The 17,621-nt window shown below is 41.5% G+C and overlaps 1 protein-coding gene across 2 annotated transcripts in view; it reads right to left on the bottom strand.

The window, feature by feature from the left end:
* CPEB4 (cytoplasmic polyadenylation element binding protein 4) overlaps positions 1-17,621 on the bottom strand; it is a 38,426-nt gene that overhangs the window by 8,601 nt on the left and 12,204 nt on the right. Inside the window, exons 3-5 of one of the 2 annotated variants that reach the window (XM_053990741.1) lie at positions 3,515-3,538; positions 1,474-1,647; positions 332-421 (exon numbers count right to left, since the gene is read on the bottom strand). In XM_053990741.1, the coding sequence (XP_053846716.1) occupies positions 332-421; positions 1,474-1,647; positions 3,515-3,538 (288 nt within the window). The remainder of the gene's footprint in view (positions 1-331; positions 422-1,473; positions 1,648-3,514; positions 3,539-17,621) is intronic. The other variant, XM_053990743.1, reaches the window with a different exon arrangement.

The raw sequence follows: 17,621 nt of genomic DNA on the forward strand, positions 1-17,621 counted from the left end.
ACCCAAAAGTGCTCTGGTTTTTCACCTAAGGGACTAATCCTTCCCAGCTGCTGTGGAAGGCATTTAGTGCCTTTTTAAAAAGCTGTTACTACATGTACAGCAACAGGGGGAAGAGGGAAAAATGGAATAAAGTAAAAACAGGAAGTTAAGGAAGAATTATTTTAGTGAATAATAACTGCAAAGCCATATTTGAAAGTTCACCAGTATAGAACAATCCCAAGGATTAAATTCTTTTTCCCCCCTAAACATTGGGTCACTGTCAGACCAATCTTGTGTTTTATCACAAAAAATCATTCTAAAATGCTCATCTTACTGGTTTGCAAGTATTTACCTTTAGGAGGAAAATAAGATTTGCTCTCTGCCTTGTGTGGCCAGTCTACAATCAAAGGTCCAAAGCGCCGAAAACTTGCAGTGATCTCATCTGGAACAGGAGAGAAGGAAAAAGGCATCAGCTTAAAATAAATTGAACTTAAGGCATTTGAAAGACACTGATTTCAGGTAGCTTCATCCTATAAACAAACATTCTGTGACCCTCCAGGTTCAGCAGCTGATGGGGCATCTTTGTGACAAGACAGAACACTCCTTATCAAACAAGACAGGCCAAAGCTCAAACTTCTCTTTCTACTGATAATTATAATTAAAAGCTCACAACCCATTAATTCTCAGGAACTGAGCCACTGCATCTATACTGTTATAATAATCCAGCTTCAACTGCTCTCATGGGTGACATGAGAGCATGAAGACATGAAGTTCAGGTTGCCATGTCACAGCAGGGCATTAGAAGCTCTGACACAAAAAAAGTGGGGATTAAAACAATTCTGTGATTAAGAAAAAAACTCTTCAGCTTTATTGTTGCATTTCTTCTAACCACTATCCCAGCAGGCTCATACACACAGATCTCTGGTGAAACGAAGCTGCACAACACCTGTACCTGACTTTTTAATTGTATTTTAATAACGACTGCAGTATTCTGCCACCTGGATTTGTGTGATGGACCACCACAAAGCTCTGGTCCCTCAGGATGCCCTGCACAGATTCATTCCTGTCTGGGTTCTCACCATGCACAGGTCAGGAGCTACCAGAGGACAAAAATCATTGCTGGAAACAACCTCAACTACACAGGAGCAACCAAACATAGAGCTGGGACTTGATACCCCACACAGACCTCACAAAACTACGAGCAGCTTTTCCTGCTACTGACTTCTGGGGCCTGTAAAATGATTGCAATGGATTGATGAGTTTCCACAGGTGATATTGACTTGTTTAATTTTGCACTTTTGTACTTTTTATCCTGCTGAAGTCAGTTTAACGTGTGACAACGTGATTTTGTTCTTCGGTGGCAGAGCAACGCCACGACCTAAACTCACTTGAATTATCTGACGCGTGAAAGACCCATTTCCATATCAAAGCTTGGAGAACACCCATCCCTGAGCTGGCAGACAAAAGGTTTCTGCCCTGGGTGAGGTTCTGTACCTTCATCGATGTCCGGAGGCAGCCCCCCCACAAAGACCTTGCGGGAGTAGCGTTCCACGCGCTCCCCGTTCTGGTGGGAGAAGCAGTGGGGAGACCCCAAGCCGCTGTGCAGGCTCTGATCCCCACGCCCGTCATCCAGGAACCCATCCTCCATCGGGAACAGCGAGGACTGACCTGAAGAGGGGGTTGGAAAAAAAAAAGAAAAACAGGGAAAAAAAAACCATACTAACAGAACAAAGCGCACACTGTTGGAATAATTGGGGAAAATGCACCAGTTGCTGCATCAGCAGAACTGGGAGTGATTTGCCCTCTGAATGAGCAGTTATGTTCTCGATTTCATTGCACCCTTTCAGTTTCCAGCATCATCCAGCAGCTCAAATGCTTCATTTCAGAGGAAAGGTTCCTCTTCATAACAAACCAGGATTTTTAACGGGTGCTCGAGCTGACTGCTTTCCATAATGTTTTGTGTTTCCAATGAGGTTTCTTTTAAAAAGTATAAAAAGGGAAGGGAACAGCCAATTTGGTTTCTGGGGCTTTCACAATATCAAGCCATCTATTCCATTTTCCAGTGAACAGCTTCTTGCAGGGAATAGATAAAATTTCAAGGTGAAAATGGGAAAACAAGAATCCTACCAGTTAAATATATTACACATTTAAATTACCTGATATCAAAACATGTCATTAACCACCCACTAGTAAATAACAAAAACAACCCGAGGAAAACATTACATTGTCATTTACTGCAAAGACTGAAAATTTTGTCCCTCCTACAACTTTACTTCAGTGTTATAACAGAGTTTTGTTAATGGCCTCACTCTAAGAGAAAATGTTGTAAAATGAGAAATGTTCCCCTTGCAGTCCAGCATCTTTCTATGATAATCCTTTATCATAGAGTTCCTTAATAATATATTTTTTAAATAAGGTTCTTTGTTATAAATGCCACTGTATAATATCATAAATAGAGCACAGGAGCTGTTCTCTGCCATGAATTCCCTCTTTAGTTCCAATGTTCAACAGCTACACAGCAAACTGAGACTTCTATTCATTTAAGGAGCATTTTAGGAATAAATATATATAGGGAGAGTAAGTAATGAGGCGTGCTACAAGTTCTAGGATACATCTCCTTTTGTCTATGATGTGATACACTGTGTCTCTTTTTTCAGGATTCATCCCAATCCACCACAGAAATGTACTGGTGAGGTTAATTTATCCTGGTTTTGCTTCCTCCCCTTGAAAGAAATTGGTTTTAAAAAGGAAAATATCTTGAAAACAGAAAATCTGACCAAGATACAGACATTTCATGTGACAAAAACCAGACAGCTAAGAAGCTGAAAGGAAAAAAAAAAAAGGTAGCAAAATCCACAGTCCATAGAATTTCTATGAATAAAAAATGGAAGGCTCAGTCAGGTTGCCTTCTTTAAAATTTCAAGAATTTTTCACACACCTTTAATAAAAGTAACAGTCAAGTATAATCAGGCCTCTTTCTGTAGCTGGGCAAACCTCATTCCTACTATGATAAAAATATTGTAATATTGATTTCAACCTTGTTTCTTCCTAAGGAACTGGTGCACATGTCATTTGTTTCATCTCTTAAGACCCCAGTCCTGCAGGTATTGTTGGGAGGGAGCAATTCCCAAACCTAACCACCCCTTCCAGGCCCCTCAGCTGCTGCAGGAGAACTCCACACACACTGAACCCAGCAGGTCAGACACTCTCTGCATTTATGCTCCATCAGCACCCAAAATTCCCAAAATAAACTCCTCCAGCATTGGCATTCATAACACACACACACACACAGACACAGCAACACAGCCCCCCAGGGTCACAAACCATCCAGGTGATGGCCACTGTGATCATTTCAGCCTCAGGTACTCCCTAATCCAGTTAAAATGCTGATTTATGGCATGCAGACTATGTAAACGCATGTGGAAGTGCTCCCTTATAAGCTTAAAGTTTGGACTTTGCCCTCTAGTAAAAACTTAATGTTATTTCTCCCATGAGACATTGTCAACATTAGAAAATTAAAGAGGAATATTGTTACCTCGCCTTCTCCCATATGTCCTTGCTGCATGTTAAATGAGAAAGAAAACAGCCTTTCAATCATTGTTATAAGGACCAAAAGACCTCGTTTTATTGCCTTTATACTGACTCAGTGATTCTCGAGCCCTTGCAGATCCAGGTCATTTAAAGTAAGTGTTCACAAGCTGCCCCTCCCACCCCCCGTGGCCTCCTCAGCCCAGCTCTGTTACTTACTGATAAACCACGGTGACAGGAGCCTGACCAAGTGGATATGGGTAAGCAAAGAGACTTTTGGAAGCAATTTTAGCCCCGAACTTGCACGTTTATTTATTTATTTGAGCTATTCCTGGGGGTGTGCCTATAAGTAAATGGATCTTTCTTCATGCACCAGGCTCTCCCTGCCTTGCCAAGCTCCAGAATATTCCAACATTGCTCTCCACCTAAGCTGGAGGAGAAGCCCTGACACAAGGAAAGCGAAAGATTGGTGTGAAACCTTCTGTTTTGAAATCAGGTTGCTTTGCACAACCCACAAAATCCTTGGTTCAATTCTGACTGGCAAATAACCAGCTGAAAAACTGAAAAATCAAGGAGAAAACTGGGCCACTGAAGTTGCCTTCTAGACTCGGCAGTGTGCCCAACAGGATGGATTCTCTCACACTAACCCAGGACATTGTGCTGCAATAATGTTTTACCCACTCATTCCTGCTTTTCACGTTTCAGAACAAATCAATTCTTCCCCTAAAAACAACAGCATTTTCTGTGCTGGCTTGCAAGAACCCATTGTCAGAGCATGGCCAAACTTTCTAATCAAACTTGCACATTCTTTCTCTTTTAATCTCATTAAAATCTCTTTCTGAAAGCAGGCCAACTGTTTTCAAAACTTGGATTCTTCCTGGCAAGTGCTGTGAGAAACTCTGAGCACATCATGTCTTTGATTTTGCTTCCCCATTCAAAATTGAGGCCAGCAATTAGTTTAAGCATTTAAATATTTGTAAACCACAACAATACAGGAATCATTTCCTCTTTCCAAATAAAAACTGTATCAATCCAATTTACTTCATGATTATTTAACATCCATAAGATCATTTCACTCCTCTGGTAGAGACTCACAATTAACACCAAGAACACAAATTAACAAAACCTTGGTCTTCAGACTGGAGCATATTCTTGAGGCAAAGGTTTTGTGGGAGAATCTTAAGGGCTGAGGGCCTTTACAAGCATAGTTTTTCCATGGTAATTTTGAATTTAGAAATGCAGGAGGCTGATACAGTCCTCAAAGGAGAAATGGAAGGAAATCACAGAGCAATCTTGCAGTGTCCCTGACTGAGCCCAGCAGCCTTTGCACGTTTTGGAGCACATCAAGCACTCTCAAAGCCAGCTCTGCCTATAAAGCCAGAAAAGTCCTGCTTGTGGTTTCTGAATTACTGACAAAACCACACGGCCTCCTCCTCTCTGCACACCCACTGCTGGCAACAACACCCAGACACGACTGCACCGTGGATGTGAGACCACAGCTCAGGCCAGGGGACTCCTCACAGCCTCCCCACCTGAGGCACTCCAGACAAGAGCACTTTTCTCCTTTACCAGGACAAAAAACACCCCAATAAAGCTCAGCCACCAGCTAGGAATTATTTCCAGTGCCAAATACTAGGTTTGGAGAACCAAATACTATGATTTTTTTTTCCTCTTCCTCTTCTTAATTTGCCTCTTGTTTTCAGCGTTTGCTTCACATCTAAGCCACAAAATACCAACATCTGACATTTCAAAACATTTCTCAGGATCCACAGTTTATAAACTCGCCCAGCACAGCACAGATACAAACTTTCTCTGCTCCCTGAATGCAGGGTTCATCACACGCCATTAATTTCACACAATGTGAAACTCTGTGAAATACAAACAGCATTGAGGCAAGGAATGCTCTCTTGGCAGGCCAGGAAGGAGCTGAGTCCCCCCTTCTGGCTTTCAGAAATTCAGATTAACAGAAGGCTTTGCTACACGAGTTCCCAGCTAAGCTGCTGCACAAATGAAGCCTTAAACTGCCACCAAGCAAAGGAAAAGGTTTAATTTGTAAATCATAACCCTTGCCCATCCTTTGCTGAGAAATGACACAACTGCAGCCTTGCTTTGGATTCCTCAAAGCTGTTTTTCCCTTCCCCATTTCTTCAGTGGTTCAGATAATTGCATAAAGGGCCTAAGATTTATTTATCTCGTGAGATATCTGAGCAAGAATTTTGCTACAAAACCTAAAAAATACAAAGTATTCATGCAACTGGTTCAACTGCTCATTAATAACCAATGCAGAGATGTTTTTTCCAATAAAACCAGCCTGAAATTTAAAATGCTATTAGCAGCTGCTTCAATTATTTTGTCCCTTCAGCCCTCCCTTTATTTCTGTGATGGAAATAAAGCCATAGAGAAAGTCAATGATCTTTTGCAAAAATCTGATGCTTTTACTTTCATTTTAAGGAACATCAAGAATGAGCAACTCACTCAGATTTTTTTTGTCTTTTCCTCATTTGAGACACTTAATGGGTTCCTGGCCCCTTCCTTTTCTTTCTTTTTTAAAAATTAATATAATTTGTGTCTACACCTCCAATTAAATGTGCTGAGCTCTCTTCCCTCTAGAGGAAGAAGCAGCACAAAAGCTGTCAGCATGTTGGGTATAACCCCACAAACACATTCTGCTGAAAAACCCTGGAAAATGCTGCAGGGATCCTAAATCACTCAAACCCCAAACCTGCTCCAAGTCTGTGCTGCACAAAGTGTGCCCGGGTTGAGCACCTGGTTCTTGCTGATTCCAGGTATATTTTGTATTTATACATCAGCAGCTGTTTGTTAAATATTACATACATGGAGAAAAGTGTCAGAGGAATAGATTTTATTTTTTTTTTAAGGGGTATAATAAGGTTTTCTGTATTGTTACTAACATTGGTGAGCAGTTGTTTAAGTTGGAAAGTAAATATGACCAATATGAGAACGTTTCAGGCTTTCACTGAAGCTGGGAAGGTGATTTGGAGCATGGCTGACTTTTGTTTCCCTTAGGACTTAACTTACAGAAACAGAACTATCAAAGTTCCACAGGATTATTTCTAAAAGTGAGCTGGATATCCTTGAATCTACCAGAGAAAACATTTTGACTTGCCTGAATTTTACTTTTAAATTATAGAAAAATAACTGCAGCACAATCTGCTTTAGCCATTATACCAGCAGAGCTTTATTCCTGCATTTTTTTACCCTCAACTGTACTTTGCAATTACATCAAGATTGCCAACGCTGTGCACCAGGCCATTACAAACATGAACTCTTAATATTTTACTACCTTTCCCCCCAAGTACTCTCTGAGGGCAGGCAGAGCTGATTCTCACTCCAGAGATTTTATCATCACTCTGTATTTCACAACACGTTTCACATGGATCACATGTTTGCCACAGGTAAGAGGACATTTCACAAGAGGTTCTGTAAGGTCACCTCAAGCCCTGTTTCACCAGGGAACAAATTAAACATCCCCTTAACCAAACCAAGGGAAGAAAAGGTAAGAAAATTGTAAAGAACATCTCTATTTAATGCATACTTGGTTAAATTATCTCTATTAAATTTAGAGACCCAAGCAGGGATTTTGCAGAGAGCTATCTACACTTTGTTAAATCAGAATCTTATTTACCTGCATGTATTACACACATAAGTATTTCTCTGCATTTAATAGAGCCTTACAATTTAATTATTAGATGATATTTTCAGCATAAAAGCAGGTAATGTAATGAAAAGTTGTGTTCTCAAGTGGAGTGATGGGACAAGGGGGAATGGCCTCAAACCAACAGAGAGAAGGTTTAGATTAAATTTTGGGAAGAAATTCTTTCCTGTGAGGGTGGGGAAGCCCTGGCACAGAGAAGCTGTGGCTGCCCCTGGATCCCTGGCAGTGCCCAAGGCCAGGTTGGACAGGATTGGAGCACCCTGGGATAGTTGAAGGTGTCCCTGCTATGGCAGGGGGATTAAATGAAATTATCTTTAAAGTCCTGAGTCCACCCCAAACCACTCTGTGACTCTGAGGTTCTAAGGCAGGCAGAAAAAGTTCTCTTTTTTATGCATTCCTTGATTTCAGATCTAAAACACAAAGGGGTCAGTCACCACTTCCATGAGTGCTAACATGAGACATTTGCATGTGTGCAGAAACGTTGCCCAGCTCAGGCACTTAATCTCATTCCAGGCAAACGATTCCAAGCACATGATGTGGAATTACTGCATGCTGCCTGTGGAACAACTGCCCATGCATGGCACCAGCCCAGGACACCTGATCCAGGAGAAATTCTCTCAATACAGAACAAACTGAACAAAATGCTAACAAATCTGCACTGACAGTGAATGTATTCCATGTCAGAACTTTGCATTTTACAGTCCCAGCCATCTCTGACACTGTCAGATGAGATCCCTGTCCTAAAAATGGTTTTCCAAACCAAACCACTGAAAGGGAATATGAGAGGTTCCCTTTTTTTTTGTGGATTTCAAATGCTACCAAACTTCAAAGAGTGAAAACTATTCCAATAATATTTTATTAATCTTAAAACAGTCTTACAAAAATTAAGCAGCTCTGTATGTACATCTGAAGAATCTATATTTGACACACTTTCAGCAATGTCAAAGTCAGCATGAAACCAGCAAAGAAGCCTAAATTTTGCTGCACAGTAAAACCAAGGATTAGCACCTTTGGAATTACTGATTCTGCAAAATTAAGCAGCAGAGTTGCCAAAATTTGTATTTTTCCTCCTAATTTACTTTTAAAGAAACACAATGTAAAAAAGAGATTTTAAAAAACATGTTGTTAAATACAGCTCTACCTTATGTCCAAAATGTCCAAACAAATGCTGAAAAACTGGAGTACTACTGTAGATGCAAATATTATGCTTTATTTCAAGTAAAGCCAGATGCCTGAAGACAAGTATTTACCATTCCTTCTGTCAAGAACAGGAACAAAATGAAGTTTCTGTTATTCCATAGCACTCAAGTACAGGTCTGACTAGAATCTTTAATTTTCAATTCCAGGTCACAGTCACAAAACAACTGACAGACAAAAAGTAAACAGGTTTCTTTCCTTCAAAAACCCTGTGGAGGATCATCCTGCAAAATCCTTTGGTAGGTAACACTGTTTTACCTGTGATTATGTTGAATTAATTGGGTTCACATGGTAGAAAGGCAGAACCTGAGTAAGTGGCAGAAAGCAGATTCTCAGCATAATAACTGCAAACAGGGAGTGTTGACAACTTTCTACATCAAATGAGCAGGGCTGGAGGAGAGGCTGAGAGCACTGCAAGGGAAAGTGACTGTTTCCAAGGCTTGTGGAATGAGCTGCAAATTTTTAGGGCTTTAATCTGCCTGAAGAAAATCTGCCCCACTGAAAAATAGGGCAGTCACAGCCAGGAAAGAATTATCCTTGGGAAGAAGCCCCCCACAGTTTTCTCCCTCTCTGGAGACTTTCCAGACCCACCGGGATGTGTCCCTGTGCCACCTGCTCCAGGTGAGCCTGCCTTGGCAGGGCTTGGGCTGGAGATCTCCAGAGGTCCCTTCCAGCCCCTGGGATCCCCTGATTCCCAGGCTGCAGGGGCAGGAGGGAACATCCTGCTTCCAACTCTGCCACTCCAGCTCCAAATCCACCTCTGCCAGGAGCTCGAGGTAACTCCTGGACTGGGCAACTGAGCCCAAAAGCCCTGGCCATGCTTCCAGAAATTACTGAATCCCAGAATCATTGGGGTTGGAAAAGGCCTCCAAGGCCATTGAGTCCAAGCTGTGACCGATCCCAATTTTGTCACCCAGCCCAGAGCACTGAGTGCCACGTCCAGGCCTTCCTTGGACCCCTCCAGGGATGGGCACTGCACAGCCCAAGCCTAAGGGTGAAGGGGAAATGGGATAGAAAAGGTTAACTCTGGAAACCCCGAGGTCAGTTTGTGTGAGGGCTTTAAACCCAGCAGCAGTGTCACTGCTTCGCTGCTGCTGTGTCACACCAGCGGGGCCTCTGGACTGAAGGAACCTCCAGACAGGATTTTCCTCCATTTCCACAACCACTGAACTACTCCTGAAATGTGACAAACCCAATTCAGTCTCCTTCATCTCAAAACTACAGAAGCTTCAAAGAAACTTTGAAGTTTCTTTGCTATCAAACAGCAGAACACAGAGAAATCTCCTAAACCAACCTGCTACAAATCCTAGCCACAGCTCCAGCTTTGTCTACCAGGGATCAATATTTGTTCCTTAATTCCAATTATATTCCAATGGGACACTGCAAATCAATTTAAGTGGGAGCTTTAAATATTGTATGCATTTGATTACAACTCTTCTCCAGGATCCCCCACAGAGTGTGAGATAAGAAACCAAAAGCAAAGGAGCAAATCATGGAGCACAACCATCAGCTGGAGACTGGATGTTAGCTGGAATTATTCTGTATTTCAGGAAAGCAGGCACCCTGCTGCTCATGGCACTGAGCTTTATTTTATATTCATGTATGACTGCTGGAGAATAGACACCAAGTTATAAAAACATCCCATCTTTTGCCTCAATACATCTTCCAGTTTATGATATGGAATAATTGGCAGCATTTATCTTTTGAACACTTCAAGTATTACTGTATGCACTTGAAAAATAAGAAATGAAAGGCAGAGTTTGCAGCTGGGAGAAGGAAAAGCATTACAGGAATCAGCTTCTCAGCCACAAAACTACTTCAAACGTGGTAACTTCATTAATGACAGAATTTCTGACAGGAGGGAAGGGAGGAATGGGATGTCATATGCTAAAAATTGCTAGATAAAATTTATCTTGTGAGTGACAAGAACAATTTATTGAACCTAGTAGAGAATTTATTGAACAATTTATGAGAAGGTGTAAAACCTTCCCAAATGTCTGCTGTCATGGCTTGTATCACTGTGCTCCTGGACTCTTTATATGCAGCATTTCACCCCAGGAGCTCTGGTATCTGTCCACCCATCAGCAATTCCTGCACCAGGAATTCTGTCCAGGCTTTTTCCTGCATCACCTGCCTGTGACTTGCAAGAGCTGGATTTACATTGCAAGATCTAAACCTGCAGTTCCTTAAGTACAATAATAGGTTCAAAGCAACTTATTTTTGTCTGTGGAAGGAATGATCACAAGACAGCCTGGAATGCAACACGAGGCCTTGGTTCCTTTTTTAACCATCCTCTTAATTCACTCCCAAACAAGAAGGGAACAGGAACACAAGCAAGTCAACAACAACCCATGAGAAAAGGCTGAGGAAAGTGGGATTGTTCAGCCTGGAGAAGAAGGGGTGACCTCATTGTGCCTGAAGGAGCCAACGAGAAACATGGAGAGGGACAATTTCCAAGGGATGGAGTGTCAGGACAGGGGGAATGGCTTCCCATTGCCAGAGGGCAGGGTCAGATGGGATACTGGAAAGAAATCCTTCCCTGGCAGGGTGGGCAGGCCCTGGCACGGGGTGCCCAGAGCAGCTGTGGCTGCCCCTGGATCCCTGGCAGTGCCCAAGGCCGGGCTGGACAGGGCTGGGAGCAGCCTGGGACAGTGGAGGTGTCCCCATGGCAGGGCGTGAAATGGGATGAGCTTTAAGGTCCCTCCCAACCCAAACCATTTCATGGTTCTGTGATGAAGCACACTCAAGTCTCTGCAGTGGAACACTTCCCCATTTTTCATTTTTCCAGTGAAGAGCACAGGTAGGACGCTCATTTCCCAGTAACATGGGACAAAACTGTACTACACACTTCCCACAATCCAAACGGGAAGAGAAAATGAAAACATTATTTTAAAAGAATCACCATTTCCCTTGCCTGGATTCCAAAGTGTTGCACGGAACCAGGCACCAGCAGTATTTATATAAGTACATATTTATATAAGTATCCCCACATTCCATGCACAACATTTATCCTTTCCTCACACCCAGTCTGAGTGCTGAGCTGGGATTCCTGCTAATGGGATTTCTGAGCAAAGCTGAAACCCCACTCCCTGCACCTCGTTTGACATGTGCCTACCTGGAGGCAGCACATCACTGCTCCACTCACCTCCAGCTGTGACATTCACATTCTCTGGACAGAGAATGTGAATATCACACCCAACCATCAACACTGGAGTGGAAAAAACCTGCCCTCACAGCTGACCAATCTGCATTCCAGCACACAAAGCATTAAGCCAAGGATGGATAAATCTACTCTAAATCGTGTTCTCAAATTTGTCTCAGCAAGAGTTGTTATCATTCTAGCTAATGCTGTATTAAAAGAAGTGGATGCTCAATACAAAATTTGTATATGCATCGTAATTTTTTCTTGAAGTAACTTAAATAATTCTTGCAAAATTCAGGTTTTAGTCACTCTTGGGTATAAGCAATGACTGCCCATGACTAAAGAAGTTATGACTTTCTAAGACCAAATTTTTCCCTTTTACACTGACACCTCAGCACTCACCTCCTTATTTTTGCTGAAAACTCATCCCCTTTCTCATTACACCCATTTCTTCTTTAACTCCAGCTTTAAGAAAAGCACTTCAGGCTTTTCTTCCTGCTTCTTTCATGCCATTTCAAGGCTCACAAACATGACAGCAGAGATCATGCAAAACGTGGCTAACAAAAGACTCAAACGATTCAACATCAAGGCAAAAAGTGAACAAAGTGAGCAAAAAGCAAAAAGACAGGTAGTTTGGGCAGGGAGGCAGGAGAGTTCAGTGTCTTCTAAAACAAGGAACAGACACCACTCATGAAATACAGCTCCAAATTGAAGGCAGCTTTGAAGATGATCCAGAATGGTCAGAGATTATCAAAGCAAGAATTCAGAAAAGAAAAAAAAAAACAACAAACCTAAACCAAAATCTACTTGGTGGACAGTGACATTAAACAAAGCAGAAGATTAAACACACTTCTTTAAAAAAAAAAAAAAAAAGGATGGAATTAATTTCACGAGGCCACAACTATAAAAAAGAAAGCAAGAAAACCTTAGAAAGGTTTTAATCAGATTAGCAAGGCTGCTGTCACGGCATTCAGAACGATTTTGTTGGCTGTACCACTTCTGAAGAGCAAATCACCGAGTTAGACACGAAGATATTCAGCACTATTTCAATGTTTTGCTGTGTTTTAAAGAGCTCTGACTGCCACATCATTTACAGCACATACATTCCAAGGAAATATCTTGTCTGAGAAGTATGAGAGGCATTTAATTTTCCATGCAGGCTCTGGAGATGGGACAGCATGGCAAGGGGCCTGGGAGAAATGACTGGACAGAAAAACACAGGTCTGCTCCAGTGAATTGCACAGGAATGCTGCCACTGATGCCCAAATTGGATTAAGATCAGAAAACCCTGGGATCTTTGTACTGCTCTGAGGTGGCAGAAAAAGGAATTTCCTGGTCTCAAAGGGTGATTCCATCAATACCCTGTGGCTCAGTGCTAAATGGCTCCGTTTTGGACAGAGCATAAATCAAGGTTCCCCACCTCAAAATCCTGCAGGGGTGAAGTAAAACCAGAGTTGTTTGATGATTGTTTGATATGTGCCTTGTCAAAACCAGCATTTCTCTAACAGACAGGTATTATCAGAAAGGTTCAGCTGCTCAGTAATTCTTGTCCCATCCCCTGACAGCCCCTGGGGATATTTACAGGGATTAATGGGATGCCCTCTCAGTCTTCCCTTCTCCAGACTGACCAGGCCCAGCTCCTGGAGTCTCCCCTCACTGCAGATCTTTCCTCCCTGTGTTCTACCTAAGGCCAAGTCACCTTTTTTCCTTTTTTTTTTTTTTTTTGCAAGTTTCAGACATGATTTTTTTCTTCCCAATCCACTTTTACCTAATTCTCACCAAATCCAGCATCTCTTCTGAATGATTTCATTGAAGCCACAACCCCAAATATCCATTTAAATGACTGGAAGTTTATGAGGTAATGAGTGTAAAATCAAACATTATGTATGGTTTTATCCTTTACTTCTGTGGCAGGTTCAAATCCAATCTGTGAATCTGATCTCAGTGTTTATTAATAGAAGATTTTAGTCCCTTCCTGTTGCCCAGGCAATTTCATTCTCTTACAAGATTGTTGGCTGTTTCTAAACAAAAGCTGTGATAAATCCCAAATACTGGAAAGGCAGGGAAAATTCAACAAACACTTCACTTAATTAAAAAATTAAAATATTGAGTATTGCCCCCAAATTTTGAATGTTAGCTGCATTTGGAAAAAAAACCAGGCCATTGCTTGTTAATATTTTAGAATATAGCAAAAGTTGTAATACTTCTACTTAACCCACCTGAAATCAGTGGATTGCAACAGGAATGGGAACAGCTGATTTCAAATAAAATTCCCACAGAATTTCCCCCATCCCAGCTCCCTCAGCATGGGCTGGAGTTCAGTGCTATTAGACCCAGTTCTACAATATTTTAACATAGCAAAACAATTATTTTTCCTCTTAATTAATAGGCACTCAGGTCTGCAAATCCCATTAGCCCTTCCTGGCATAGGAGGTAAAATTCAGGAAGATCCTGAGAACGAAACATTCACACAGTAACTCATCAACAGTTTCCAAAGAAAATGAAGGCAAACGTGAACAGCCTGCAGCCTGAAAGGAAGGGTTTGTACATTTTATTTGAAGCTGGATACATTAAAAAATTGCAAATGAGTAACCTTTAGGTTCTGGCCAAGGAGATCAATCCCAAAGTCTGAGGTGCAACCACCACAGCAGCTGTAAAAAACCTCAACATCTATTATTTTACATTTTAAAAGAGGTCAGATTTTGTCCTGTGCATATATAAAGGACCCTAAACTTCCCTGAAGAGAATTAGGACTGATTCTCAGCAGGTTCTCATTAATGTTCTGAATCACACAGAAACCCAAATGTCTCGTTCTACTCCATTAATATAAATCTGCTGCATAATTCATACAGCTTGAAAAAAAAAAACCAACCAGTTCAGATTCTTATCCAATATTCAAAAAAGCTCTCAAAACTCTTTGGATCCCTTTCATCAAAGAACATTTTATAAGGTTTACATATTTTCTTCAGTTTTGCCATGGATTTTCAGGTTAATATTAAGGGGCTGATGATTTAAAAATACAGCTTGGTCTCTCCACTTGCTCAGAGAAATCCTGAATGGCGCAACTTTGCGGCATTCTGGCTTTTCAAAATTAAAATTTAGGGCTGCTGTTCAACCTTACTCCGCTCCTAAACCCTTCCCTTTGGTGCAGAAGTGTGCTTAGTTTTTCAGACTGTGTCACAGCCACAGCATTCCTGCAGACACTGAGCTGTTCACACCCAGATTTTACAGGAGTGCTCTGCAGTGCTGGAAGCAGATGTCCTGGCCTGCTGCTTCCATCCATCCCACCTTGCATCATTTCCAGGCAATAACCTGATATTCTCAACTGAAGTATTGCATATTTCAGTAGCAAACTAGTCATAAAGCATTTAAAGACATTTCAGTGTCACTTAACAAGGAAATATTTAGTCAATCTACTACTATTACAGTAAAGCTCAAATTGCCATCTGGAAGACCCAGATTCAAAAATCAGGCTCTGGATCCCAGGCTCAGCTCAGGGAGGCCGAGTACATTGTAAAGAAGATGCAATTAAGTCTCCAGGGAAAGGCTTCTGCAGGCTGACATTGGCTGTGCAGCACGCAGCACACTCACTGGGCTGGATAAAAATAACATATTGAAATGGCAGCTGCTCAGCAAAGGAAGAGGATTTGATCAGGGATAAAAATATACCTTAAAAGAAGGGGAGAAAATGGTAAAATGCCTACTCAAAGCATTAAAAGGTAATACTGAGCGTACTGAATCACTGTAAGATTCACCTTTTAACCTCGTGCAGAAAATATTATTTATTTCATATAGCAAGACAACCTAAGAATGTAATTATTACTGACCTAAACAAATCCCAGGCTAGCACAGCTTAATCACCTCAGTCACGAAGAACACACTATGGATGTACTTTGTTACATTTGGAAGAATTCCTATTCTGATTTTAGTACAGAATTCCCAGCCTGCTGCTCTGAACATATCATTTAAAGATGGAACTGATGTTCCAGAGACAGCAGGCTCCAAACTGTGACTGATGTCTATTATCATGCCCATTCTCCCAGTTGTTTTGAAGGGATATTTTACACAGTTCCTCTTTCTCTGGCAGTCCATGACAATATGAAAGGGTTGCTGTTAATGTTACACACTAAACTCATGCTGAGGCTGGATTAAACCTCTCACAAGATAGCAGTGAGACCTATTAGATCATCTGAATTATTTCCATGCCATTCTGAGCTTGCTCTCCACAGTATGTTTTATTACTGTCTTGTCCAGGCTATTTTTAAAGTCTCAAACCCAGAAGCTTTTCCTTTCTGAGAGTATCCAACTTTAGTTCAAAGCACTGCAATGCACTGATTAACCCATTTAAAATGCAAACTGAAAAACTTCTTATGGAGCTGCTGATTTAAATGCAGGTGTTTGAAACAGCAAACAAGATTTGAGCTGACAGCCATAATTTGTCCTATTTAAAGATTTCTATATCCGAGGTTTAAATAAAGATGGGGCAAGGAAAGAGAAAACATGAGGCAGGATCTGTGTTAGCAGATGGAAAATAAACACAAAGGGCTCGTGATCAGCAGCCCCATTCCAGGCCTGATGTGGAATGTTTTGTCCCAGCAGTTTACAGTTTTTTTCCAGCTGTATCAGTTGGTTTAACTAAAGGTATTTCCTCTCCTTGCAGACCCCACCCTACTCAGGGATGATCTCTGCAGTTACCAGGGCCCGGCGGATGCTGGGTTGAATAAAGATCCATTCCTTAAATACCCGACAGGAATTAAGTCACTGAGTGCTGTGCCAGAGCAGCACAGCCAAATTCAGGCACTGCACACTTCACTGGAAGCAAGGTTCAGGTTCTTGCTGAGGAGATCCTTGAAAAATGAGGCTTCACAACAAAATATTTCACTGAGAGGCACTTAATGTCTCATCTGGGCTGTGAGGCTTTTTCCTGTACAGTTATGTAACTGTTAACTGTGAAACAGAATAATTCACAAGGAATCTAAGCAATAATTCCAACCCAGGACCTGACTGATACCCCTGTGTTTCAATCAGTGTGAAACAAGGCACACAGAAGTTTGGAGAAGCCACAGATGACTTTGTAGAGGGGATTAACACTCAGGCTAAAGCAGGAATTCATGTGTGTCAGAACTATTTGTATTCCTTGCTGACATACTTATTCCATCACTCTTAAAACATGCTAAGCAGTCAAAAAGAAATATTTCAACTGCAAAGAACCTTTTCAAAGCATTGAAACTAAATATCAAGCTACTTTCAGAAGTACCCTTGCTTAGCAGCTGACCATAAATACATATGAAGCTGACTTTGTTGAATCCAGATTTAAAAGGAGATTTTATTTGTCCCATGGCCTTGTCACCTTGGGCCAGATTTCAGAGCTGTAACCTGGTTTGGGAGTGCCTGGCAGCTGGATTGAAGGTTTAGGGGCAAATCCCAGGTGCTCAGTCAAGGAAGAGCACCTCACTCTTGGTTCTGTATGCAGTTCTGGGGCCATAGGATGTTGCCAGACAGAACATAAACCAAATAAAAGCTATCAGTACTTGTCATTAATAAAAACCTGGCCGCCATTGCATAAGGAGGGAAGGTATTTTGGGGTTTTAATTCACTTGGCATCAGTTTTATCCACATCAGGCTCTCCCTGTCATTTCAACAGGGAAGTATTTTGTGGTGTTTTCACCACACTGAATTTCTGAATTTCTGCACAGCTCTGGGGATGGGAAACTCGAGTTGCATTTCCAGACCACAGAGAAGGCAACAAACACAAGTTCTCACCAGTTTATCAAAGGCTGGTCTTCTGAGCAAGAATCACTATTAAAACAAGTCAGATTTCATTACCACCACAAGCCTTGATATCAAAAGGAATTTACTTGCAGAAACCGCAAGTGCAGGTTTGTTTTTTTTTTTTTTTAGTGGTCTCGTGACTGGTAACAAAAGTGTGTGGTTAGATAAGGAGTGTGTGTGAGAATTTGACTACTCCACTCATACATTTAACCACTGAACTGCAATGGATTACTCATCCTACAGGACATGAAACTACAGCTCTGAATTGTTGACCATAAGCAGTTTTTATTCAGACAAAATTATGTGCAGACAATACTTTGAATACTT

This window comes from Vidua macroura, chromosome 15, assembly GCF_024509145.1.
Source record: "Vidua macroura isolate BioBank_ID:100142 chromosome 15, ASM2450914v1, whole genome shotgun sequence".
Classification (NCBI taxonomy): Eukaryota; Metazoa; Chordata; class Aves; order Passeriformes; family Viduidae; genus Vidua; species Vidua macroura.